Source organism: Pipistrellus kuhlii, unplaced genomic scaffold (genome assembly GCF_014108245.1).
Source record: "Pipistrellus kuhlii isolate mPipKuh1 unplaced genomic scaffold, mPipKuh1.p scaffold_m20_p_38, whole genome shotgun sequence".
Lineage (NCBI taxonomy): Eukaryota > Metazoa > Chordata > Mammalia > Chiroptera > Vespertilionidae > Pipistrellus > Pipistrellus kuhlii.
This window is the reverse complement of record NW_023425538.1, coordinates 1,556,118-1,583,586: the sequence shown is the minus strand read 5'-3', so window position 1 is coordinate 1,583,586 and position 27,469 is coordinate 1,556,118. Positions and strand designations below refer to the sequence as shown.

The window sequence follows — 27,469 nt, the reverse complement described above, 5'->3', positions numbered from 1 at the left end:
CCCAGGACAGAGAAAAGAGCTGGGGAAGATTGGGGGGGGGGGGGGTTGCTTTTATTCAGACTGAAGGTTCAAACACCCCCAACCCCTCCCTAAAACAGAAAGGATGGACAGGGAGAAAGCAGCTGGTGAAGGGGTGAGAAAGGCTGCCTCCACCAACCATCACCCCTACCCTCTCATTGGCCTGATCTGGGGGAGACCTGAAGCATAGACGACGGGCTCCCCTCTAAAGGAGTCTGCATCTCCACTGTGGCATGCAGAGAACCTGACGCTCTCTCAGATGTTATCAGAAATAAATAAATCCCTGGAGTAGAGTTCCCGGATGCCCACTGCGGGGTGGGAAGAGCAGGATCTGGGAGTGTGAAATGGGGAGTTACCTAGCCGCAGGGTTCCCCAGGCTAGAGCAGAGTGGGAAGGATGCATTGGGGGAGGATGGCCCTCTACTGGCTGAATTCCCCAAAAGGAAGCTGTCTGAATGGTCTGACCAGACCTCCGCTCTGGTCAGGAGGCTTCAGGCAGTGGCTGAGACTGGCGACTGGCCCAGTAGCGGTGATAGGTGTCCTGGAAGAGGTCCTGGCATTTGATGCAGGCTCCGAGGCGGGCACAGGCCAGGAAAGCTCCTGCCAGCTTACGGTGCAGGGAATAGGTCTCCTCAGGCGGTGGGCGAAGCCGGTGCTGCAGCAGCACTGGCATGAGGCCCTGCACTCGGCGGGCAGTGTCCCCTGCCCCAAAGTCATATGGACCCTGGGTGGCAAAGGGCTCTCCAAGGATCATCACAGCCTCCACGTGGGCATCAGAGAATGCCTGGGGGGGGGGGGGAGAGAACAAAGGCACAGCCCTTCTCTTAACCAAGAACCAACAAGCAGACGTCACTCTATAGTACAGAGGAGCAGCCTCCATTCCCCCGCTCCCTCCCTCTATAATAGGTATGTGGTGCCCATTTCCCCAGGCCAAGTAGTCCCCATTCTCCCCTAGTCCTCCCCAAAGTCCCCCAGTGTAGACCAGCAGTTCCCTGACCCCCAGAGAGTTAAGCTGCCCCCAGGCCCCCAATAGACACCAGCCCCTACTCCTCTAGTGTCTCCCAACCTTGGTTTCAAAGCCTGTGAGGAGCTTGAGGTCCTGCGATTTCTGTAGGACCCGGTCTCTGTCTCCATTGGCTGCAGCCATCACTACCTAGGAGACAGGTGTGGAACACAGGGTCAAGGCCAAGCAGGGTTCAAGGAGGGGGCTGGCAGACTAGAGACAGGAGGTGGCAGGCAGTTCCCTTCTCATCTGCCTAGGCTTCTTCCGCCTCACCTTGCCCAGATGTGTCTCAAACTGTTCCAGAGCCTGGGGGGTCAGGATGGCCAGGGGTTCTGCCCACCTGGCTGGGAAAACACAGGCTGCTGGAAACTGAACAGTGTAACAGCCAGAGGAGGATAAATGTCAAGTGCTGCTCCTGGGTCCAAACATTCATGTGGCCAACGATGTGACCGAGACCCAAAACAGCACTGGAGCCCTAACCTGTTTGGCTCAGTGGATAGAGTGTTGACCTGCGGACTGAAAGGTTCCAGGTTCGATTACGGTCAAGGGCATGTGCCTTGGTTGCGGATACATCCCCAGTGGGGTGTGCAGGAGGCAGCTGAATCGAAGTTTCTCTCTCATCTATGTTTCTAACTCTCTATTCTTCTCCCTCTCCCTTCCTCTCTGTAAAAAAATCAATAAAATATATATTTTTTAAAATGGCACTGGAGGTTGCCACTGGGCCATCTCTGGCCACCTGACTGATGTCTGTGTCCTGCACCGGAATGGAGCCCTAAGAGAGCGAGCAGGGATCCCAGATGCGTTCAGTCTCATGGAGTGCGAGCTCCGGCTCCCAAGAGGCCTTTGTGAACCTTTGTTTGGCACATTAGTGTGTGGAGCTAAGCACCCCTCCAGCCAGGAGTGCACGTGGCAGTGGGACTTGAGGCATGTGGGCAGACAGAGGCGAAAGCCAGCCTGCCTGGGCTCAGTCCCAGCTCTGCCACTTGCTGGCTGACTCTGGGCAAGTTGCTTTGCCTCAGGCCTCTACTTTCTTTCTTTTTTCTTCTTTTTTTTTAAAATATATTTTATTGATTTTTCACAGAGAGGAAGGAAGAGGGATAGAGAGCTAGAAACATCAATGAGAGAGAAACATCGATCAGCTGCCTCCTGCACACCCCCCACCTGGGGTGTGCCCACAACCAATGTACATGCCCTTGACTGGAATCGAACCCAAAACCTTTCAGTCTGCAGGCCGACGCTCTATCCACTGAGCCAAACCGGTTTTGGCAAAGCCTCTACTTTCTTATCTGTGAAGTGGGGATGATGAAAATAGCTTCCATATGAAGTTGTGAGGATAGAGAAGCCAACAGCTGTGCAGTGCTGAGCACTACAACAACATGTAGGAAGCACCATCTAATATAATAATAGAGTAATATGCAAATTAACCAAATTAACATCACTCCGCTACACAAGCCATGCCCACCATCCAATCAGAGCGAGTATGCAAATCAGCACAACAAAGATGTCAACAATTTGCATATGTGGAGGGAGGAAGGAAGGAGTGAGGACTGAAGCCAGCATAGAAGGAAGAGGGAGGGAAAGTAGAAAGCAAAGCGGCTGCAGCTGCTGAAGGGAAAACACTGGCAGCACGTGCGGGGCGAGGTGCGCAGCAGTGGTGGCAGCGGTGGCCCGCCCTCCCTGCCCGCCCCGCCCTGCCTGCTGCGGTGGGAAAGGTGGGGGGATAGGAGAGGTGGGGGAGGTGGAGGGGAGCCCGCCAGAAGTCTTGCAGGAATATTCCTGCAACAGGTGCCTAGTCTGTAACAATAGAGGAATATGCAAATTAGCCTGGATGCTGTAGCATCACAACTGAAAAGCAGGGACTCGAGGCTGCATGGCACCTGGCTGTGGCAAGGACCTCAGGCCGTGCCCCCACCCTGGCACTGGGCCTGAAGACCTCAGGTCACACGCCTCAGCCCATGGGGCTTGACAGGGACCTCAGGCCACACCGTCACCCCGCAGGGCTTGATGGGGGACCTCAGGCCATACCCTCCTCACCCTAGTGTGGGGAGGGGAACCTCAGGCCATGCCCCCCGCCTGGTGGGGCTTGACAGGGGACCTCAGGCCTCACCCCCATGCCTGGTGCTGGGCTGGGAGACCTGAGGCAGGCCGCCCCCTGCCAGGAGTGGCTTGATGAGGGTGGGGCGGGCTAGGTCTGGGTCTCATTTTCGAATTGAGTGAGGGTGATGGGCAGGGACTTGACTCTAGGTCCTTTGGTGCATTCCAGACTCTGACAGGAGGGAGATTTTCATATACATTTTACTAATTTTCTTTTATCTCTGATACTTCTATTATAAAAGGCAAATAGCAATATTAAAATATTTCCTCTAAGTAATTCCCTTTTATTTTGCCCCTTTTTTGTTTTTTTTGTTTTGTTTTGTTTTGTTTTAGTAATTCCCTTTTAATGTGCACGAATTTTGTGCACTGGGCCACTAGTAAATACTATAAACTATTATTACTACTAAGAGATGGCCATGAGGATCCCAACTTCATAAAAGAGAAAACAGGCTCACAGTGGGCAGTAGGAAGGTGAGGAATGGAACCTGGGCATTCCTTTAACCAGTGAGTTTCTTGGGAAGGGGAATACAGGGCTAAATCTGGCAGTTCCATTCTGTCTTGGCTTCCTTGCCCATGCCTGTCTAGCCATCTGTCAGACCTATGGTCCTTGGGGGCCGGTGTGACAGCGTTTTTTAAAACTGGAAAAGGCTGGGGTGGTGGCAAGAAGGCCATACTAAAAAGTCTGGGGGCGGGGTAATGAGATGTCCCAGAGAGGCCGCCCTGTGGTGCCTCAAGTGGCCTGCAGAGAGGGCCCAGCCCAAAGGGCCTATATGTGTGGTAGCCAGGGGTGGGTTACCAGCTGCTCCTTCCTGTTCCATCTCAAGAGTGGCCCTTCTATGCCAGTACCCAAGCCAGAGCTCTGGGCCTTGTCCCAGACACTATTCTTCCCTTCCCCACAGACTCCTTGGGCTCCCAGTCTCTAGTCTTAAAGAACCCTCGTGACCTGACCCCTCAATTGGTTGGAGCATTGTCTCCTATACCAAAAGGTGGCAGGTTCCATTCCTGGTCAGGACACATACTCAGGTTACAGGTTCCATCTGTGTCCGTGCATATATAGGAGGTAACTGATCAATGTTTCTCTCTCTCACACACTCTTACTTTCTCTAAAGTCAGGTAAGAAAAATAAAGACCACTCATTATTCAGAGGGAGTTTCCTAATTGTGGCTGCACCCCTCTCCTGCTCAAGTCCTTCCCACAGCTCCCCAGGGTACCCATATACAGTAAAAGCTATAGCCCAGTTAGCATGGCTCAATAGTTGAACATCAACCTATGAACCAGGAGATCATGGTTCGAGTCCCAATCAGGGCACATGCCCAGGTTGTGGGCTCAATCCCCAGTGTGGGACTTGGAGGAGGCAGCCAATCAACGATTCTCTCTCATCATTGATATTTCTCTCTCTCCCTCTCCCTACCTCTCTGAAATCATAAAATATATTAAATAAATAAATAAAGTACAAACTACAAATCATGGCTTCTGAGACCCAGAATGATTTGGCTCCAATCTCATCCCTGGCTCCTGTTCTGCCCCTTACCTTCCCACCCAGGTAGAACATGAACTTCCTCTTGGTCCCTAGGCCTTACTTCTCAAAGTGTGGCTCCTGTGCGAGAAGCTTTGGCATCACCAAGCAGCGTGTTAGAAATGCAGCATCTTATGTCTAACTCCAGGCCAGAATCTGCATTTTCACAAGGTCATGGGGTAGGGGGTTCACACACACTCTAAAGTCTGAGAAGCGCTGCTTTAATGGGAATATCTCTTCTCGCCTCTTAGCCTTTGTACATGTCCATCTGGAATACCCTCCTAGCCTCTTCCTGATTGGTCTCCTCATCTCTCAGGTCTCAACTCTGATGTCTCCTTTAGGAAGCCTTCCCTGATTCCAGAGGCCTCCTCTGAGCCAGGCTCCTCTGAGCTCCCACAATGCCCTGTGCTTCCCCTTCCCAACCGCGACCACTCTGGGTCCTCACTATCTGTCCTCCCACTGGACTGTAAACTCCTTGAAAGTGGGGTCCTGGATTGGTCACTATTGTCCCCAATATTACCCAGCATAGGGTTGGGCACAGATATGTTATCAAAGAATGTTTAAATCCATGACTAAATGATTAGAAAACCCAGGTTGACTGTCTAATCTCACCAATCAATGAATGAGATAGTGTTCTCTATGGCCTCTAAGACAAATTACCCAGTTAACTGACGTGGGTCCAAAATGGAAACAATCCCCACATGCCACGGTATTTTGAATTTAATTGCATCTATAGACGCTTATGGTATACAAAGGGTTAACCCCAGTTGGTGGTAGGGACAGGCAACAGGTGAGGACAGAACAGCTCCCCAGGGAGCAGCCGCCAGGAAGTTATGTGAGGGCAAGGCCGGACACCAAGATCCTGGACAGTGTGGGGTGTGGGACAGTGACATGGGCCTTTCTCCTAAGACCATGGTTGGCAAACTGTGGCTCTTGAGCCACATGGGGTTCTTTGGCCCCTTGAATGTGGCTCTTCCACAAAATACCACAGCCTGAGAGAGTCATTTGAAGAAGTTAGAAAAAGTTTTAAAAATTTGGCTCTCAAAAGAAATTTCAGCAGAAACCGGTTTGGCTCAGTGAATAGAGTGTCGGCCTGTGGACTTAAGGGTCCTGGGTTCGATTCTGGTCAGGGGTATGTACCTTGGTTGCGGGCACATCCCCAGTAGGGGATGTGCAGGAGGTGGCTGATCAATGTTTCTCTCTCATTGATGTCTCTAACTCTCTATCCCTCTCCCTTCCTCTCTGTAAAAAATCAATAAAATACATATTTTTAAAAAGACATTTTAATCATTGTACTGTTGATATTTGGCTCTGTTGACCAATGAGTTTGACGACCACTGTTAAGAGAAGGCTAATCAGTGTGGAGAGCATAAGCTGTGGACCCAGTCATCCTGAGTTTGAATCCCAGGACTGCTGTGACCTTGGGCAAGTGACTTAATCTCTCTGAGTCCCAGTTACTTCATCAATAAAACAAAGCTAAGAATGTCCTTACCCCATGCAGTTGCTGTATGATTTAAATCAATTACCAAATGTATAACACTTAAAATCACACCTGACTTAATATTATTTTTAATTTATTTATAGTTTCAGAGAGAGAGAGGGAGATAGAATTATCAATGATGAGAATCGATTGGCTCCCTCCTGCATGCCCCCTACTGGGGATTGAGCCTGTATCCTGGGTATGTGCCCTCCATGTTCATGGGTCAACACTCAACCACTGAACCACACCAGCCAAGCTATTTTTTATTTCTTAATTCAAGATACTATATTTTTCCTTCTCACCCTTGCCTCAGTAAATGGCCCTTCAGATCCCAAGGTTGGGGGCACTCACCTCAATGTAATTGTCTGTGAATTCAGTCCCAAATTCCCGGCTTGCACCAAAGTCCAGCAGGGTCACCTGAGAACAGGGATGGTGAAAAGGAGGCTGGGAGTCCAGCAATGCTCCCTATTGTCTATTTGGGGTGGCCAGGGTCATCCTTCCTACTCTGGGGTCTCCTCCTGCCAGAGTCCCCACCCACTGTGTCCCCAGGCTCCTAATCTCCTGTCTCCACAATTCCAATCCACCCCCACACAAAGCTGAAGGCACTCGGCTTTTTTTTTTTCTCCTAATGGGTTTCTTTTTAAAATATATTTTTATTGATTTCATAGAGAGGAAGGGAGAGAGAGAGATTGAAACATCAATGATGAAAGAAAATCATTGATTGGCTGCCTCCTGCACAGCTCGCAACCTGTGCATGTGCCCTTGACCGGAATTGAACCCGGGACCTTCAGTCCACAGGCCAATGCTCTATCCATTGAGCCAAACCAGTTAGTGCCCTAATGATTTTAATAATAACATGTTTTTAGCACAGAAAGAAAATACAGGGAATAAAATATATGGAAGAGTGAACACAAGTCTCACCATGCTTAAAATATAATATAAAATAGCTGTGATCGGTTTGGCTCAGTGGATAGAGTGTCGGCTTGCAGACCAAAGGGTCCCAGGTTCGATTTCGGTCAATGGCATTCACCTTGGCTGCAGGCACATCCCCAGTAGGAGGTGTACAGGAGGCAGCTTATCGATGTTTCTCTTTCATCGATGTTTTTAACTATCTATCCCTCTCCCTCTCTGTAAAAAAATCAATAAAATATATTAAAATATATTTTAAATAGTATCAATCCAGGTGGGGTCTCCCATCTAACCTAGACTGTCCTACCAGACCCACATCCCCACCTTCTTTTCTAGGGTCACCACATCTTTCAGGGGATGTCTTATCTTTCAGGTATTTCCTGAAATTACCATGTGTGTATTTCTACATTTTCTCCTCCCCCATAAACGATAGTCATGTTTTGTGTATTTAAAGTTCACATAAGTAGTATTTATGATAGTGATCCTGTAACTTGTTTCTTGTGCCCAACATGATTTTTTTATTTATCCCTACTGCTATGTGCAGCTCTAACTCATTCATTCATTTCTCACTGCTGTGAAAGGACTTCATTGTGTGGATTTATCAGAGCATTTATCTGGTTGATGGACAATGTGGGTGTTTGAATTTTGCTATTAAAAACAGTGCTCGATGAACACATGTGTAGGAGTTTATCTAGGCAGTAGAGTTGGGATTATTGATTACAACCCATAGTAAGAAATGCAGAATATACTGGGTACCAGTGCCAATGCCAAATAAATATAAACACAAACAAAAGGGTCCTAAAATATAGCTCCCTCCCATGTGTGACACAGTGATATTTTCTATTCTATGTCTTTAAAACAAACCCAAAAAATGTAGTTGAAACCCAATAAATTGACATCAGGATGCAGGACATGTATTACCTACCAGGTCAGAAAACCCCTCCTTGAGGTACCAGCCTAGGAGGGGTGCAGAGTGTACTTGGGGGTAAGGCAGTGGCAAAGGACTGAAGCTGGAGACTCAAGGGGGCCACTTTGCATTTGGCAAAGGACCTAGACTTAATCCTGAGGGCACTGGGGGACCCTGGAAGGGACAGTGTGGCCAGATTCGTGTTTGAGAAAGATCGCTCTTGGGACAAATGGGGACCGACCACATTGGAAAGCCACTTGGCAATCACGCATGCTGAGAGCCTTTCCATCCAACCTCTCATCCCAGGCCTTTGGACACACTGTGCTCTGCTAGGAATGCTTTTCCTTGCCCTTTAGATGACCGTCCTCTTCTCATCTTTCTGGTTTCTTTAACGACACTTTCTTCAAAAAGACTTCCTTGCCCATCTTGTGTGGCTCAGTGGTTGAGCACTGACCTATGAACCAAGAGGTCATGGTTCGATTCCCAGTCAGGGCACACACACAGCCAGGGTGCGGGCTCAATACAGGAGGCAGCGTATCAGTGATTCTCTCTCATCATTGATGTTTCTCTCTCTCTCTCCCTCTCCCTTCCTCTCTAAATTCAGTAAAAATAATTTAAAAATTATTTTTACTGAATTTAGAGAGGAAGGGAGAGGGAGAGAGAGAAACACCCTGTTTCCCCGAAAATAAGACAGTGTCTTAATTTTTTCTCCCAAAGTTGCACTAGGTCTTATTTTCAGGGGATGTCTTATCTTTCCATGCGCTAGGTCTTATTTTCGGAGAATGTCTTATTTTCAGGGAAACACGGTAATATTTCCTTGACTCTACATACCCGGACAGATCAGCCACTTTCCCTGGCTTCCCACCACCCGCTGTACCTCCCCCACCACTGACAACCCTGGCTGTGTTCCTCCATCCTGGTACTAAGTACTCTAGGTCACCGCTGGTGACAGGTCCCGCCACTGGGCCAGGAACTCTGAGAAGGTGAGGATCAGGATTGTCTTGGCATTGTTGTCAAGAGGCAGCAGATGCTTGGTGTGTTCCAAATGAGTGAGAAGTGCAGTAAAGATGACTAACTGCTTTCTGTAAGTTCCCTCTTTTATATTGTCACATTGCCTTTAGGAAGCCACTGCCTAGCCAGTGACTGTTTTTCCCAGCATCCTTTGCACCTAGACAGGTTGTGTGAACAGCTATCAACAGAATTGTAAAAGGAATGATGTGTCACTTTTGCTCAGAGCAGTTAGGAGAGGATTATACTCTCAATCTCTTTCCTTTCCTGGGATGGCACAATCACAAAGGGAAGGCACCTGGGTCTCCAAATCACCACCTGGAGAACTGCCCCAGCCTGTCACGTGGGTAATAAACTACTATTGTGATAAGCTACTGAAATATTGGAAAATATTTCCACAGCAGTTAATGTACCCTGTCACACATCACAGGAAACCAACCTGGTGGCTGGAGGCATCATATAGGAAGTTGGCCCAGTTGGGGTCCGTTTGCATGAATCGGAACTCAAACAGCTCCCGCAGACACAGCCTCAGGAGCTGGAAGCAGATCTGGGGTGGAGAGAAGGAGTAACAGACACCTCAGAGTCGGCTGCCCCTGTCAAGCCCTGGAGAGGGATATGGGTCTGGCCAGCCCTGCAGGCCCTGCCCTGTGGCAGCACCCTCCCTGCTGTCCTACCAGATCATGTACCTGGTTTCGGATGTCCTGGCTCAGGCTCTGGCACTGGTCCAGGGGGACCCCTTCAGCCAGCTCCATGCCCAGCACCCGTGTAGTGCAGAGGTCCGTAATCACTGCCGGCACTTGGAAGAACGGGTCATCTGCCAACAGCTGCCTGGGGTGGAAGGGAGGGGTGGGTATGGGACTTGGCTTCAGGCCCCTGTGGCCCAGCTCGAGGACCCCTCCTTTGAGAAGTCCTCCATGCACAATCTGTCTCGCCTTCCCTCCTGCTCTCCTCTTGCCTCTGTGCCCTGAGTGATGGCCAACACCTGGCTGGACTGACATTCATTCAGACATTTTATTCATTAATTCATTCAACAAACATCTCCGTAGGGCCTACTCTGTGCCTGCCCCTAAGCTGGCTGCTACAGACCCAGTTACCACTTCCCTACCAGCAATACTTCCGTGATATGCAGTTGCCTCATGATGAGTTTAATGTGTTAAGCTCCATAAACATTGTTTTTTTCATCAACTTATTAATTCATCAAAAAAAAACAGCACACAAGCCGAAACCGGTTTGGCTCAGTGGATAGAGCGTTGACCTGGGGACTGAAAGGTCCCCTGTTCAATTCCAGTCAAGGGCATGTACATTGGTTGCGGGGACATCCCCATTGGGGGTGTGCAGGAGGCAGCTGGTCAATGTATCTCTCTCATTGACATTTCTAGCTCTCTATCCCTCTTCCTTCCTCTCTGTGGAATATCAATAAAATATATATATTTTTAAATAGCACACAAAAAACAAAAACAACGAGTTACTGATATACAAATCTTTGATTCTACGGTGATACTCATTGCTACTCCTTGAAGTCATTACTGGGAACACTGGTTAATTAAGGGAAAGAGTCCTCAGTGTCTGTCCCTGTGCTGGGCCATGCTGGGGACAGAGCAGTGGATGAACTACAGGCCTGCCCCTGATATACACCAGAGACCACACTCGAACAAACAAATAGACCTGTAGATTGAGATAAGGGTCAATAAAAAAAAAAAAAAAACACAAAAAAAACCCATAATAAATAAATAAATGAGATAAGGGTCAATGAGTGAGGCCTCTGGTTGGGGACCTGTGGGATGGCTGGAGTAGAGTAAGTTGGGGAGCAGGGAGATGAGTAGGGGCCAGAGGAAATGATGTAGGTTTTATTGTAAGGGCACTAAGAAATCCTGTGGGAGAGGGCTCTCCCCAGATCCCACAAGGAGCACTCTGGCCCAGTCTGAGCATTTAATCAGCACAGTTCCCTTTTCATTTTCCTGTGAGGATACTCTCCCAAGGCCACTGTGCAGAGTCAGGGCGCCAGCCTAAGGGCTGACCTGGGGCTGGATCCCACATGGGTCTTTCCAGGCCCGTGCCCCTAACCACTGCCTTCCACTGCCTTTTCTCTCACTTTGTATTTATAGAGCTTGGCTCAATAAATGTGTGGGCTTTAGGCAGCAGCTTTAGGGCCAAGCCTTGGCTGACCTGTGACAGGGCCAGCCTGGAGGGCAGAGCTCTCCTAGCATAAGTAAGCCTGACCTGTAGCCCTCCCTAATTCCTTCCTACGTAGCTAGTGGGCTGTGGGAGCTGCAGCAAGTGTTGCCGAAACAAAACATGTGTATACATGTTAATCTACCCTTGTTTTAATTAGACTATAAAATAAAGGCTGGGTCTTTTGTGTCCTCATCCAGGCACGGGGAGATCCACGGAGCCCCAGCTGTATTCTCTTGTCTGTCTTTTCCTCAGTTCTTCACCGCTCCTCCTCAGGTTCACCCTTGGCCGTGCTGGTGTGGCACATGGGCTAACTTATGAAGGATCTCACTAAGGTATTTGCTGCATCACAACGCTTCTAAGAGACAACCACACTGTTCCCAGTAGCTGTGATTCATTGGTTTTCACTGCTGTATGATATTCCACTGATGAGTATCACATAATTTATTTATCCACCCCACTGGATGAATTTCAAAGGATTGGGTTGTTTCCAATGTGGAGCTATTACTACTCTGAGCTTTCTATAAAAGTCTGATGGTGTATACTGGCATTAGTGACCCTAGAGCAATTAGCCAGGAGGGCAACTATTGGGATGTATGTGAATATCCAGCCTGATGCCAAACTGGTCTCCAGAAGGCTTATCTCAAACCTCCTCCTGCCCTGGCAGAGAAGAAACGCCATGGAGCCCTGTCCTCTCCAGCTCCTGACACTGTCAGATTGCTGTAGCTTTGTCAGTGCAGCAGGTGTGACCAAGTATCTACTGACAAGATCATCTCCCTCACAGGACTGAAGAGGTTACCCAGCCCGTTCCACAGATGAGAAAACTGATACTTAGAGAGAGGAAGCAACAGGCCCAAGCTGAGAACACAGCGGATAAGTGAAGTAATGAGTGAAAGGGTGAATGGATGAACAAACGAATGAAGAGAAAGAGTTTGCCAGCTTCGTTTCAGGGCTCCACTTCCACTCAGCCTGGGAGGGAGGGAAGGAGGGGAGCTGGAAGGAAGAGGTCCTGAGGGGGCCTGCCAGCCACCCGAAGGCTTGTGCTCACCTGAAGTTCTGGGCACAAGCTGCTTCCCGGCGGTAGTCACACTCCCAAGCCAGCTCCCGCTGCAAGGCCTGCAGGCTCTGCTCCGCAAACAGGCCTGAGGGGCGCAGCTGAGTCAGCCAAGGAAGGTCACAGGCTGTCCACCCACCGCCCAGCCCCTCAGCTCCACTCATGAATGTCTCCTCTTGCCAATCCTGTCTCTCACTTGTCCCTCAGGCCTTCTGCTCCAAGTCTTTTACCCCAGGGTCTGTCCACACACCTCCCCTCAGTCCTCATATAACTGCGGGCTCTTCTGAAGTCTCTCTCCTGGGGTCTCTTTCACAGGCATGCACACCAGTCCTGAGGCATCTTTGTCATAGTCACACATGCCACCTATTCCACCTTTTTTGAACTCTCTGGATCTTACTCTGCCTCGGCCTCTCTCTCTCCCTCTCCCCCTCTTTCTCTCCCCCCCCTCTCTCCCTCCCTCCCTCCCTCTCTCTCTCTCTCTCTCTCTCTCTCTCTCTCTCTCTCTCTCTCTCTCTCTCTCTTTCTCTCTCTATCACACACACACACACACACACACACACACTGATCCTCCTTCTTTAGGCTCTTTAACACAACATGAGGCCCCACTTACTCTCTTCCTGCTTCTGTGGCTCTTTTTCAGACTGACAGTCTCTCTGCGTACCTTCTGTGTGTGTGTGTTTCTGGATTTTGGTCTGGGCTTCTGACTCTCAGTGTCTCTGTCAGAATCTCTAAGTCTCCTTTTGTTACACGCTTGTACTCTACACTCTCTCTGCCGTGGCATCCCTTCTTTCTGTCTCAAACACACACTCACACACAGGCACACCCTGCCCAGCTGGTACTCTCTGGGCTCTCCCTCCATCAGCCCCACTTCCTCTCTTCAGGGTACCAGTCCTACATGGGCACCTCACCCTCAGGCAGAGCCACGCTCATCTTCAGCACTGCCAGCAGGTTCTGGACATCACTCTGGATGCTCTGGGCCACGCCTGGGTACTGTGAGGGGAGCGGGGAAGGGAGTCATTCTTCTGGGACAGCAGGGTGCCCACTGCCACCTGTCCATCCCCCCTCTCACCTGGATCTTCACGGCCACCTCTGTCCCATCCCTCAGCATTCCCTGGTGCACCTGCCCAATTGAGGCGGCAGCAAAGGGCACCTCCTCCAAAGAGGCCAACTTGGACTGCCAGTCCCTTCCGAGCTCCTCTTCGAGAACCCTCTAGGGAGAGCAGGGGTAACAGTCATCACCATGATTACAGGCAACTGAGTTCATTCCCCGTGTCAAGCACTTTACACGTTAATAACTCCAACTCTTACCACATGCTGGGGCCTGGGCTAAGCTCCTGGCTGCTACCCCACTTTACAAATGAGGAAACTGAGGCTAAGAGAGAAGTCCTCAGCCAAGGTGAACTAGGCACTGGCAGACAAGAAGGCCCAGCCCAGCTGGTACTAACTCAAAGTTAATGAAATATGTACCTTAATAAAAAAATGAGGAAAAAAGCCGAAACTGGTTTGGCTCAGCAGTAGAGCGTCGGTCTGCAGACTGAAAGGTCCCAGGTTCGATTCCGGTCAGGGGCATGTATGTTGGTTGCAGGCACATCCCCGGTAGGGGGTGTGCAAGAGGCAGCTGGTCGATATTTCTCTCTCATCGACATTTCTAGCTCTCTCTCTCTCTCCCTTCCTCTCTGTAAAAAATCAATAAAATATATATATATTTTTTAAAAAGTTCTTTAAAAAAATGAGGGGAAAAAAAAGTTAATGAGATAGATAAAGAATTAAAATGTAAGGGCTTCCTGCGGGCTGGGTGCTGTTCAGAGTGGCTCAGAAAACAGCAATAATCGCCCAGAGTCACATGGTGAGTGAGCAGAACAAAGATCAGAAGACAGGGGGCTGGATTCTGGATCCACACCCTTCCACAGTAATTGGAAGAACAGCTCCTGTCTTGGGCACTTAGTGCCAGGTGCTATGCCTACCGGTGGACAGACACACCCTCCTCTATTTAAAAAAAACACAAACAGTTAATAATAACAGCTAAAATTTGCATGTCACTCATGCAAACCCTTCTAAGTGCTTTCTTTCTTTCTTTCTTTTTAAAATATATTTTAATGATTTTTTACAGAGAGGAAGGGAGAGGGATAGAGAGTTTGAAACATCTATCAGCTGCCTCCTGCACACTCCCCACTGGGGATGTGCCCGAAACCAAGATACATGACCAGAATCGAACTCGGGACCTTTCAGTCCGCAGGCCAATGCTCCATCCACTAAGCCAAACCAGTTTCAGCCTAAGTGCTTTCTGTATACTAACTTATGTAACACTATGACGTGGGATGGCGATCACCATCGCCATTTCACAGATGAGGACACTAAAGCCCAGAGAGGTCAGGCCGCAGGTCTGAGATCACACAGGTAGGAAGTGGCAGAGCCAGGGTTTCAATTCAAGAAGCCTTACCCCTAACCACTGTGCTCACTGCCACTTAAACAGCTCACTGAGCCTGCCAGGGACTGGACTAAGTGCTCTGCACCACCCTTATTTAATCATCACTACTATCCTATGAGGAGTGTGCTCTGGTGATCCATTTTACAGGTGGGGAAACCGAGACCTAGAGTCTGACAGGGAGTAGAGCAGTAAAGCCAGGAGAGACAGGCAGGTGGAGCCCACCTCGCTGGTCAGCCTTCTCCCACTGGGCACTCACCAGCATCTGCCAGCGGGGCATGAAGTCGGCGCTCTGGCGGACCCGCTCGAAGATGTGCTGAAGCTGGGGGCTGATGAAACTGTTGTCTTGGGAGACAGGGAGACAAGAAACACGGGAAGCAGTGAGGGAGGAGGCGAGGGGGCCCCTGTGGGAGTACCTGAAGGCCGGGATTGTTGGTGAGGGGGTAGGGTAGAAGTGAGATCAGGGGTCAAGGGTCATGCTGTACCCTGGATGCTGAGCATTTGGCCAATCTTGAGGGCGGCCCCCCGAACTGTACACAAGGTCTGAACAATCCGTTCAGCATTGGCCTCCGACAAGAAAGGGCTGGAGCCAGGCTGGGAGCTGTCCTCTGCGGTAGAGAAAATAATTATTAGTATTACAACCACAAAAATAACCAGTATGACACCACTACACACCCACCAATATGGCTAAAATGAAAAAAACATCAAGTGTTGGCAATGATGTGGAGCAGCCTGACCGCCAACACTGCTGATGACTGACGACAGTTCCATGGTACAAGCCCACAGGAAAACAGTGGGGAAGTTTCTAGTCACGCACATGCCTGTACTGGATGCTGTTCTTTCATACGTATGCCGAAGAGAGATGCATCAATGTGTCCACTGACATATATTCCAAAAAGTGTCATCGCAGCAAAGCTCATAAAAGTCCCAAACTGGAAACATCCCAAATGACCCTCAATACAATGAACAAAGGAATTGTAGAACAGTCAATGAATGACTACTACAACCAGGAATAAACAATCTACATCCACTCACAGCAAAATGGATGCCTTTCCCAAACAATGCATGGATTCAAAGGACCAGATGCCTATGAGAATACACTCATTATATTGGTGTAAAGAGCAAAAAACTAGAAGTAAGTTTGGGGTTAGTAGCCAAAACAGTGGTTACCCTTGATGGGGAAGTGCCCAGGGTGGGGTATTGGAGGAGCTTCTGGAGAAGGTATTTTCAGGGGACCCCTGAGGATCCTCGAGATCCGTCAGAGGATCTGTGGGATCAAAAATGCTATCATAATAATATTAAAGTTATTTGCCGCTTTTTACTCTCATTCTCCCACAAATATTCTGTGAAATATTCCAGAAGCTCCATGACCCATGATGATACCACTGCTCTGATGGCTGAAAAATGTGTGTTCTTGTGTATTAAAATTTCTCAGTTTGGGCCTTTTCACGAAGATGGCGCCGAAAGCGAAGAAGGAAGCTGCTGCCCCTTCCAAAGCCGAAGCCAAAGCAAAGGCTTTGAAGGCAAAGAAAGCAGTGTTGAAAGGCGTCCACAGCCACACAAAAAAGAAGATCCGCATGTCACCCACCTTCCTATGGCCAAAGACACTAAGGCCCCGGAGGCAGCCTAAATATCCTCGGAAGAGCGCACCCAGGAGAAACAAGCTTGACCACTATGCCATCGTCAAGTTCCCCCTGACTACCGAGTCAGCCATGAAGAAGACAGAAGACAATAATACACTTGTGTTCATTGTGGATGTCAAGGCCAACAAGCACCAGATCAAACAGGCTGTGAAGAAGCTCTATGACATTGATGTGGCCAAGGTCAACACCCTGATCAGGCCTGATGGCGAGAAGAAGGCATATGTTCGACTGGCTCCTGACTATGATGCTTTGGATGTTGCCAACAAAATTGGAATCATCTCAACTTTGTCCAGCTGCCTAATTCTAAATATAAAAATTTTACACGGTAAAAAAAAAAAAAGTCTCAGTTTTGATCTCTAATACAGTGAGCCCTAGCCAGTGTGGTTCAGTTGGCAGAGCGTTGTCCCCTGCACTCAAAGGTCACTGGTTTAATTTCCAGTTGGGTAGTGAGTTTGGTCCCCAGTAGGGTGCATGTGGGAGGCAACCGATTGATGTTGATATTTCTCTCACATTGACGTTTCTCTCTCTCCCTTCCCCTTCCTCTCTCTTCCTCTCAAATCAATAAAAACATATTTTTTAAAAATCCCTAATGCAGTGAATATCCATAATTATAACCCACATAAACAAACTTTTTGGGGTCCTCATTCTATTTTTTATTGAATTTATTGAGGTGACATTGGTTAATAAAATTATATAGGTTTCAGGGATACAATTTTATAATACATCATCTGTATATTGTATTGTGTGTTCACCATTCCAAGTCAGTCCTCATTCTATTTTTAAACAGCTTTATTGAGAGATAATTCTCATACCATATAATTCTCCCATTTAAGGTATACAAGTCAATGGCTTTTAGAATCCTGAGAGTTGTCTTTTCAATAATAAGCACTTATAGTAGCATTCTGACTGAGAATAGTGTTAAAAATTTGTGTCACATAAGTGCTTGTGTCCCGGATGTTTCTACAGCTTATAATAGGATCATATTGACTTTTCAATAGAATATTGAAAGTTGTGGATGTCACTATAACCAATCCCAGAACATTTTCATCCCCCAAAAACCCCTTCCCGCCGAAGCCAGTTTGGCTCAGTGGTAGAGCATCGGTCTGCAGACTGAAAGGTCCCAGGTTCGATTCCGGTCAAGGGCATGTACCTTGGTTGCGGGCACATCCCCAGTACGGGGTGTGCAAGAGGCAGCTGGTCGATGTTTCTCTCCCATGGATGTTTCTAGCTCTCTATCTCTCTCCCAATAAAATATATTTAAAAAAAAGAAAAGAAAAAGAAACCCCTTCCCTATCATTAGCAGTTATGCCCAATCCTGGAAACCACTAATCTACTTGCTGTCTCCACAGATTTCCCTATTCTGGGCATTTCATATAAATGGAATCATACAATAAGTGGCCTTTTGTGCCTGGCTTCTTTCACTTAGAATACACTGTAGCTGAATAATATCCCATTCCTTTTTTTTTTTTTTTTTTTTTTTTTTTTTTAAATATATTTTATTGATTTTTTACAGAGAGGAAGGGAGAGAGATAGAGAGCTAGAAACGTCGATGAGAGAGAAACATCAACCAGCTGCCTCTTGCACACCCCCTACCGGGGTTGTGCCCGCAACCAACGTACATGCCCTTGACCGGAATCGAACCTGGGACCCTTCAGTCCGCAGACCGACGCTCTACCATTGAGCCAAACCGGCTTCGGCTATCCCATTCCTTTTTAATGGCTGAATAATATCCCATTATATGGATATACCACATTTTTATTTTTATTTTTTTTAATATATTTTATTGATTTTTTACAGAGAGGAAGGGAGAGAGATAGAGAGCTAGAAACATCAATGAGAGAGAGACATCAACCAGCTCCCTCCTGCACATCCCCCACCGGGTTGTGCCGGCAACCAATGTACATGCCCTTGACCGGAATCGAACCCGGGACCCTTCAGGCCGTAGGCTGACGCTCTATCCACTGAGACAAACCGGTTTTTGCACGATATACCACATTTTTAAAAATCCATTCCTAAGCCAGCCAATAAGTCTGCTTACCTTAATGTGTTCTGCAGAAAGTTAGAGAAAGCTGGCAATAGTAAAGCCATGTTATGAGCCTTAAAGATACTTAAGTCATTAAGGCCCCTGAAAATGGCTATAAGAAGAAAGAAAAGAAAAAAAAGAAAAAAAAAATCTATTCCTTAATTTTATGCGTACATAGGGGTCCTGAGACCAAAAAGCTAAAGAAATGCTGTTTAATCAGCTGCCTCCTGTGCAACCCCTACTGGGGATCAAGCCTGCAACCCTAGCATGTGCCCTGACAGGCAATTGAATCAGTGACCTCTTGGTATGTGGGAAAATAGTCAATCAACTGAGCCACACCAGCTGGGCATGTTCTAGAGTTTTGTGATCTGGGTGCATAAATGTATCCACCTTGTGAAAAATGAACCAAGCCTACATTTGTGATGTGTAGGCAAGTCTACATGCAAATTATATTATTATTAAATAAAGTGCCAATATACTTTTATTTATTTTATTAAAAAATTATTGAGCTCGTCCTGGCGAGCTCATCATTGTTGTTTCTATCCCTACCTCCCTCTTCCTTCTTCTCTCTCTGAAATTAAGAAAAACATATTTTTAAAAAATTATTGAGCTCTTTATTGAGAGCTCACTCTGTGCCAGGAAGAATTCTAAGTGTCTCTCTGGATTCTCTGGCAGAATCCCTACAATCACCCCAGGAAGTAAAAACTATCAATGTCTTAATTTTCAAGGCAAGGAAGCAAGAGATTCAGAGAAGTACACTGCCCAGTCCTGGGTCACACAGCACAGAAGTGGCAGTGCCGGGTATAGACTCTGTTTGGCCTTACCCTAAAGCCTAATCCTTCACCTACATCCAACTTTTTATTTAAAAAAAAAAAAAAAATCCAAACAGACAAAAAAGTTGCATCATGAACACCTGCACACCTGATTCAAACATTTTAATATTCTGCCTCCTCTGCTTTATCTGTGCGTGTGTACCCAAACACTCACATTATTTTTTGTCTGACCCATTTGCATGGAGTTGCACTCAACCTGTGCTAAAATAAGGAAATTCCCCTATACAATCACAGCGCCATAGTCACCCCTAACTAACACTAATTAACACTAATTCTCTAATATTTACTATCCAATCCATATTCAGATTTTCCTAATTATCCCCAAAATTACAGTTCTTTTTTCCTTTTAATTTTATAATTTTTCAATTAGAGTTGACATTCCTTATATTAGTTTCAGGTGCACAGCTTAGTGGTTAGAAATTTATATAACTTATGAAGTGATCGCCCCGTAAGGCTAGTACCTGCCTATTATACATGGCTGTAACAATATTACTGATATATATCCACACGATTTATGCTGTACAATGCTGTACTTTATATCCACATGATTTAGTTTTGTGTTTTTTTTTCCAACTAACACCCAGTTATGGTCCTCACATTCCATTTGTCAGATATCTCGAGTCTCTTTTTAACCTAGAATATCCACTCCATTTCTGTTTGGCCATCGACTTGTTGGGGAATCCTACCTACAGAAGCTGATCTCACACACCTTGTCCCCTCTCTGTTGGACACAGACTCCCACGAGCATGCCTATTTTCAGCCTTCTCCTGCTCAGGGTGAAGAACTCAGCTCCGGATGGTTTACATGTTTTCTCTCTCATGATCCATTTCAATCCATCAGGACCCTGACAGTGGCTCCACCCTGTTCTGAGCACTTTTCAGGGACCCTGGGAAGTGGGTATATTAGCATCACCTCCACTGTCCACAGGAGGAAACAGGCTCGGAGAGGTGAAGCCTCTTGTCCCCGTCACACAGCCAGGCCAGGGCCCGACCCCAGGCGGTGTGGCTAACTCACCTGACTGCAGGTATCCTCCTGGCAGGGACTTCTTGACCATCTCTTGCAGCGCTCCCAGCCCCAAGCCCACAGCCAGTCCTGAGGAGTGAGAAGAGCCTGAATGCCCTCTTGCCCGGGGCATCCCCCACCCTCTCTCCTCTGTCTCTCTCTAAGCACACAGTGTCTCCCAGCTCTTTGTACCCAACTCTCTGTCTTTAGCTCAGTCACTTAACTCCCTCTGCTTGGGTTTCTCTTCAAGGCGAGGCCAGCTCTCTCTGTTCCTCTCTATAGGTCTGTCTCCTGTGTCAGCAGTTTTCACCCCTCGCTGCACATTTGAGTCGAGTAAGGAGCTTTTGTAAATACAATGCCCAGGTCCCACCCCTGAGGTTCTGACTAAACTGGCCTGAGATGAGGCCTCAGGATTTATCTTTTTATTAAGCATTCCACATGATTTCCGTGTACAGCCAAAGGTAAGAAGACTCCAAAATGGTCCCCCAAGTCTCTCTGACTTCCTATGATTCCCGTTTCTCTGTCCACAATCTCTTCATGTTCACCTTTCCTATGTCAGCTATTTCTTCATCTTCCCCCTCCCCTACACTTGACTTACCTATCTAGGCCTCTTTCTCTCCGTTCCTTCTTTTGATGTTCTGGACAACTGTTTTCCTCTTGTCTCCTTGTCCCTAAAGATAGCTTGAGTCTCTCTGCCTCTTTCACTATCACCATAACCAAATACCCAAAGCTGGCATTTTCTGAGCATTCTACACGCCAGGAACCATTCCTAATGGGTTATATGCTTTAATTCATTTTGTCCCCATACCCTCATGTAGTAAGTTTTGTAGCAAAACTTCCATTTTACAGAAAAGGAAATAAAGGCTCAGAGAAGTTAAGTAACTCATCCAAAGTCACAAAGTGAGGATGTAGCAGAATCACCCCTGGAAGCCCGTGGCAGCACAGGGCCAAAGCTCTAACCACTGCACTCAACTTCCTCTTTATACTGTGAATTGTCTTTAAAGCTTGAACCGGAAGATAATTGCATTATAACCGGTAAGTACCAATATACTTACAATGTTTCATGAAAAAATATTTTCCTTTACTAGAATAAAGGTGAACTCCTATTTTCCATTCTATACTTTGTAATTATTTCATGCAGGTTGAGTCCTGAAGTTTGAACCATTCTGCTGCTCCCCTGAGGTCAAGTCACTTCACCTCTTTTAGCCTCCATGTCCTCATCTATAGAATGGAAATACCCAATCATCAACTCAGTGCAGATATCACATGCCTGGGGCCTTGCACCGAGTTCTCAATAAATATTCCCTTCCCTTCTATTTCTCTTGGTTTTGCAGGTCTTTACTTTCGTCCTCTTTTCATCTCTCCCTAATTCACCCTCTCCCTTACTTAATTCTGTAAATGTTGCTTCCTCTGACCTGAGTCACAATCTCCCACAGTCACACCTACCCCCAAAGTTAGCCAAGCGGCTGATGCGGGAGGCAGGCACCTTGCGTTCTCGAGAGCGGTCACTCAGCTGGAAAATGGGGAGAAGGTCTGAGGATGGGAAGGTGGGTACAGTGCCCAGGAAGTCCAAACAACCTGCCACCACACTACTCCCCAAGCTCGGAGGCCAGCTGCCTTAATGGGGTGGGAGGTGGGAGGCAATGATACCTTGGGCCGAGGTGTCTTCCTGAGCCGGGCCTTCCGGGCCTTGCAAATGTCCTCCTCACTCAGGCCTCGGCCAGACCCACCCTGATGAAGCTTTTGGGCCCCAGAACCCTTACGTGGCCCCTGCAAGAGATGTGGACATTGGTAAGTGAAAGTCATGGGGTCTGCCGGCCCTTTGGATTCCTCCCTAGCCCTTCACTTACTGACGATTCCCTCTGGCTCTTACCTTAGAGACCCCTCCCCAGTATCTTACCCACCAGTGGGGCCCAGACCCCAGGGCCCCATAAGGCAGACCAACAGTCCGGCCCAGCTGTCCACAGGTCCCCCGCAGTCGGCCCCCCACTTCCAGCCACATCGCCTGGGGGAGAAGAGGAGGAATTATTCGGGCAGGAGTTGTGGGGCCGACCTCTGGCTTTACTCCACCCACCCCAAGCCCTCACAGTCCAAGGGTCTGCCCTAGGACTCCCACCCAGCAGACTTCCTCCCCTGATAAAGGCCCCTCCTGGTTCCCTCCGGTTGCTAGGCACCCACAGCTGTTCCTGCTTTTCTACCCAAGCTCACTTTCTCTGTCCCACTTCCCCGCCGTTGCTAGGGTCCGCTCTCATAGCCAGACACCCACAGATCCTCCGGGCCACCTCTCCCCTTCTCTGAGCCCCCTCGTCGCCAGGCACCGCCTTCCCCTCTGTTGCTAGGCACCCACAATCCCCCCCACCTCCCGAGGACCCACCACGTTGTTATTGGGCACCTCCCCTGTTGCTAAGCACCCACAGCTCGGGGCTCCGGGTCAGTAATGTGTAGGGGGCCGCTAGCACTTCCGGGAGCCTCCACACGCCCGCCCTCCCGGCCAGTTAACCAATGGTGGAGCAGCAGTTTGTTGACTGGCACCAAGAACTCCTCGCTGTGCGCAGGGGCGGGGCCAAGGCCAGGGCGGGGACGTTGGCAACGTTGGGAGATTACCTGGGCCTTGCGGGAGCACGCACGTGCTTTTATTGGCTTCCACCATCTCAAAGTGCCCTGTGTGCGGCAGACGTTTCTGTTCCGTACCCCGGCTTCCTTGCAAACTTCCCTCTCCCTAACAAACTTCACACCTCTCCTCTGCACGGACATCTTGTGAATCTCATTTCTACCGCCAGCATGTTCAACAGCTCTCCTTTGAACACACGTCTTCCCTGCAAACATTTCCCATGTACGGGAAGCCCATCCACTTTGCATTTCCACCCTCTGCTTCCTGCATTCACATCCTGGCCCACAGCCTCCTCTCTCGCGCGCGCGCTCGCGCGCTCTCTCTCTCTCTCTCTCTCTCTCTCTCGGCAAATTTTACTTTGGTGTTACTAGAAGTTGACCATAAAATCTTGCCTAGAAAATACTGTTTTTTAGAAATAAAATATATTTCTATTGATTTCAGAGCGGAAGAGAGACTTGAAACGTCAATGAGAATAATTGATCTGCTTCCCAGACCCTCAGGCCTATGCTCTTCACTGAGTCAAACCAGCTAGGGGGGGAAATATTCTTTTGAAACAGTTTATTGTTGAAAGTATTATAGAGCTCTCCCATCCCTTCCCCACACCGGAATCCCCTCCCCTCCCCGCCCCTCCCCTCCCCTCCCTTCCCCGCCCTCCTCTTCTCTGCATTGACCTTACCCTCCCCCCCAGGACCCCTCCGCAGGACCCTTCCCCCTCCTCCACAGGAGCCCTCGCTCCTTCTCATGGTGTGCATTTGCTTTGCTTGTAAGTACGGAAACACTTTCATTTCTTAGGATGTGCCCTTGGATACGGAGAAAATCTTACACCGCCACTAAACTAGGTCTCAAAACCCCTTTATTTCTCTTTTTTTGGACAAAGCAAACAAGCCCTGCCGAAGCAAGGCCACCAAAAATTTTGGTTGCCTCCCAAAAAAAAAATTGGGAGAGAGAGAAATTTTTGAGAGAGAGATACTGGCTGCTCTCCTGCCGCCACATCTTCAGTAAAAGCAAATCCTATTTCAATGACATTGCCAAGCCCTGGTGTTTGAATAAAAATTTCCATGTTACTCTGTATATAGCTGTCTAATCTTCAAAAAAGGTAAGTCGAAGAAAATTTCAAGTTTGTCCTTTAATCTTGGATTTCCTCTTGAATATCATTTTCCCATCAGCCTTTGCATTTACGTGCTATGCAAATTTTACCTTGGATTTTTACTAAAGCCATTGCTCATAAAATGTTGTCTAGGAAGTACTTTTCAAAAAATATTTCTTGCCCAAACCGGTTTGGCTCAGTGGATAAAGCGTTGGTCTGTGGACTGAAGGGTCCCGGGTTTGATTCCGGTCAGGGGCATGTGCCTTGGTTGCGGGCATATCCCCAGTAGGGGGTGTGCAGGGAGAAGCTGATCTGTGATTCTCTCTTATCATTGATGTTTCTACCTCTCTGTCCCTCTCTCTTCCTCTCTATAAAAAGTCAATAAAATAGCCAAAACCGGTTTGGCTCAGTGAATAGAGTGTCGGTCTGTGGACTGAAAGGTCCCAGGTTCGATTCCAGTTAAGGGCATGTACCTTGGTTGCAGGCACGTCCCCCAGTGGGGGTATGCAGGAGGCAGCCGGTCGAATTTTCTCTTATCCATGTTTCTAGCTCTCTGTCCCTCTCCCTCTCTGTAAAAAATAAATAAAAATATATATTTTTTAAAAAGTCAATAAAATAAAATTTTTAAAAAAGATTCTCTTTAAAAAAATTTTTCCCCTTATTGTTGATAGTATTACAGCTGCCTGCCAATCCCCCACCCCCACCCCGGCCAGCCCTCTGGCGCCACAGCAAGTCTTCATTATTTTACCCCATTGGTGGTGACCACTCTCCTTGAGAAGTGTATAAAGACTTTGATAAATCCCCCCATTTCCTCCCTTAACCTAAATCCACCCAGATTCTTCCACTTCTTTCTTTAGAACGAAGGACGAAAGCCTAGATGAAGCCAAAAATTTTGGTTGCCTCCCCCCCAAAAAATTGGGAGAGAGACAGGCCCCCTTCTTTACTTGGCAATTGTCTCCTTCAGCTCTCACCCCATACATAAACCCCTCACCTCAGCTCCTTGCATTTCTGGCCCCTGTTCCCTCATATTCCCTGCTCTCTCTGCTCCCTGCCCACCTGCAGGATGGCCTGAGTGAAACTCCTCCGTTTCCCCTGGGCCTGACATTTCCCAGAACACACTCAGCCAAAATTCCCAGTGCTGAGTCAGGAGACTTGGCATTCCAGAAAACCAGCTGCCATCCCATCTGGGTGTGTGTGTCTTGGGTGGGGGTGTGTAGGCAGCTTAAAGCCTGCTCCCCCCACAACGCGCTGACTCACCCCTCTTGTCACAGTCAGGAAGCAGCTGGCCAGGTCCTCTCTTCCACTGCTGGGAGGGCACGTGACGCTTCCTCACAGAACCTCTGCCCCTGTCTAACCCTTTTGTCGGGAATCAGATATCCCTGTCTCTGTTCCTGTGCTATGTGACCTCAGAAGAGCCTTGACCCTTTCTGGACTTCTTTCCCAACCTATATGATGTGTGAGGGGGTCTCTGCTATGACTTGTCATTGGTCCGTGAAGAGATGACTCATTTTAGATTCCTGGGCCTGGGCCCAATGCCCCTCCCACAGGTGACTCAATAAGACAAACCATCCCGTCCCCCTTCAGACACAGGGTCTGACTCAGGAGCTGGGTGACAGGTAAAAATATGTACAAGTACCTATGACAAGAACTAATTCACATGGTGTGGCAGGTGGTGCCAAGCCTGAGGCCACCTGCAGGCCATATAAACAAAGGCTAGAGGCTGGGAGATCTCTGAGCCTCAGGATCCCCATCTGTAAAATGGGGCTGTGTCAGCACTTCCTGCTCAGTGATAGTGAGAGAGAGAGATGCAGTGAAATAGTGTCCATAAAGAACAGAGGGGCCCTAGCTGGTTTGGCTCAGTGGATAGAGTGTCGGCCTGCGAACTTAAGGGTCCCGGGTTGGATTCCGGTCAAGGGCATGTACCTTGGTTGTGGGCATATCCCCAGTGGGGGGTGTGCATTCTCTCTCATTGGTGTTTCTGGCTCTCTATCCCTCTCCCTTCCTCTCTGTACAAAAATCAATAAAATATACATTTTTTTAAAAAAAAGAACAGAAGGCCCTGCCCTGGCCAGCATGGCTCAGTTAATTGAACGCCATTCAAATGACCAAAAAGTCACTGGTTCAATTTGGTCAGGGTACATGCTCAGGTTTTGGTCTCAATCCCCATAAGGGGTGTGCAGGAGGCAGCTTATCCATATTTCTCTCTCTCCCCCTTTCCCCTCCTTTCTTTCTAACATTAAAAAAACAAAACAAAAAACAAACAAACAAAAAAACAGCCCTAGCTGGTTTGGCTCAGTGGATAGAGCACTGGCTTGTGGATCAAAGGGTCCCAGGTTTGATTCTGATCAAGAGGACATACATCCCTGGCCAGGGCCCTGGTTGGGCTTGTGCAGGAGGCAATCAACCAATGTGTCTCTCTACCTCTCTCTAAAAATCAATGGAAAAATATGAGTGAGGATTAAAATAAAAACATACTTAAGAAAGAGAGAGAGAGAGAGAGAGAGAGAGAGAGAGAGAGAGAGAGAGAGAGAGAGAGAGAGAGAGAGAGAGAGAGAGAGAGAGAGAGAGAGAACAGATGGCCTGGTTACAGAATAAGAATCTATACACCAGAGAAATTTCTTATGGAGAAATTCTTTTCAAATTTCTATTAAGCACCTATCATGTGCTTTTCTAGGCACTGGGGACATAGCAAGGAACAAAACAAGCAAAAATCTTTGCTCTCTTGGTCCTGGCTTCTGGTGAGGGCACAATCCTATCTCTATAATAAAAGCCCCGAATGACCGGTCGACCAGTCACTATGATGCGCATTGACCAACGGGGGCAGATGCTCAACGCAGTTGCTACCACCTGGTGGTCAGTGCACTCCCATGGCTCAGCTGACTAGGATGAGCAGTGCTCCCACAGTGGGTGGATCCCCGTAGAACACCCCCCCCCACACACACACACCAGTGCATGAATCCCCTGAACCAGACCTCTAGTAAACAAAATAAATGAGTACAGACATACCTTGTTTTTATTGTGCTTTGCTTTATTGTTCATATTGCATTTTTCCTTTTCTTTTTTATATTTTTTATTGATTTTATAGAAAGAGGAAGAAAGATGGAGAGAGAAAGATCAATTGGCTGTCCCCTGCATACCCCCTATTGGGGATCGAGCCTAAGACCCCAGGCATGCATTCTGACCAGGAAATCAGACCAGCAACAGCAATCTCTAGATGCACAAAATGTCACCCAATCAACTGAACTATACCATTCTAGGCGTTTCAGGCCATAAAAACTGTGAACAATGCACTGCCCTGGGGGTGGGGGAGGGTCTTTATCACTGGCCCCAGGACAGATCATCAGATATGACCTAGGGACCCCCAACACCTGGGGAGCTTCCTGTAAGCCCATGAAAGGAGGCAGAACCATATCTGCAAGCAAAGACCCCAGAAGGTTATAAAGAGTGAAGCCCTCTGCATGTTTCTTCACTCAGATTTGGAAATTATTCCTTGAGTCCACTAGTGTCAATAAACAGGGTCCCTCCCTTTCTCTAGGAAGTGTGCTTCGTATTTCTTTGGTCTTCTGCAACAAGGCCAATAAAGTATTTTTTAAATTAGGGCATGTACATTGTTTTTTTAGGCATAATGCGATCATACACTTAATACCATGTTTCCCTGAAAATAAGACATCCTCCGAAAATAAGA

At 48.0% G+C, this 27,469-nt stretch overlaps 2 protein-coding genes and 1 non-coding gene across 9 annotated transcripts; 2 read left to right on the top strand and 1 right to left on the bottom strand.

Annotated features, from left to right (window-relative positions):
* Nucleotides 1–37: 37 nt before the first annotated feature.
* Nucleotides 38–25,206, bottom strand: COQ8B (coenzyme Q8B). 7 transcript variants are annotated; one of them, XM_045570856.1, is made up of 16 exons: nucleotides 22,502–22,615; nucleotides 21,987–22,091; nucleotides 21,737–21,856; nucleotides 21,533–21,599; nucleotides 20,099–20,176; nucleotides 15,071–15,193; nucleotides 14,845–14,930; nucleotides 13,230–13,370; nucleotides 13,069–13,150; nucleotides 12,155–12,248; nucleotides 9,621–9,762; nucleotides 9,374–9,481; nucleotides 6,462–6,527; nucleotides 1,084–1,170; nucleotides 474–801; nucleotides 38–333 (listed from the first exon to the last, which is right to left on the bottom strand). In XM_045570856.1, exons 2-15 carry the CDS (start codon nucleotides 22,086–22,088, stop codon nucleotides 499–501), a joined length of 1,599 nt encoding a protein of 532 aa, XP_045426812.1. In that variant the 5' UTR covers nucleotides 22,089–22,091; nucleotides 22,502–22,615; the 3' UTR covers nucleotides 38–333; nucleotides 474–498. The 7 variants fall into 7 exon arrangements, with proteins under 7 accessions (XP_045426812.1, XP_036263915.1, XP_036263911.1 ...); XM_036408022.2 differs by lacking the exon at nucleotides 22,502–22,615 and adding an exon at nucleotides 25,042–25,206 and having other exon boundaries at nucleotides 38–801; XM_036408018.2 differs by having other exon boundaries at nucleotides 38–801.
* Nucleotides 16,025–18,323, top strand: LOC118702240 (60S ribosomal protein L23a-like). Its single transcript, XM_036407994.2, has 2 exons — nucleotides 16,025–16,515; nucleotides 18,284–18,323. The coding sequence occupies exons 1-2, from the start codon at nucleotides 16,040–16,042 to the stop codon at nucleotides 18,321–18,323; spliced, it is 516 nt and encodes a 171-aa protein (XP_036263887.1). The 5' UTR covers nucleotides 16,025–16,039.
* Nucleotides 18,243–18,371, top strand: LOC118702464. Its single transcript, XR_004982733.1, has one exon. It is a non-coding gene; the product is annotated as a small nucleolar RNA SNORA33 (small nucleolar RNA).
* Nucleotides 25,207–27,469: the final 2,263 nt, after the last annotated feature.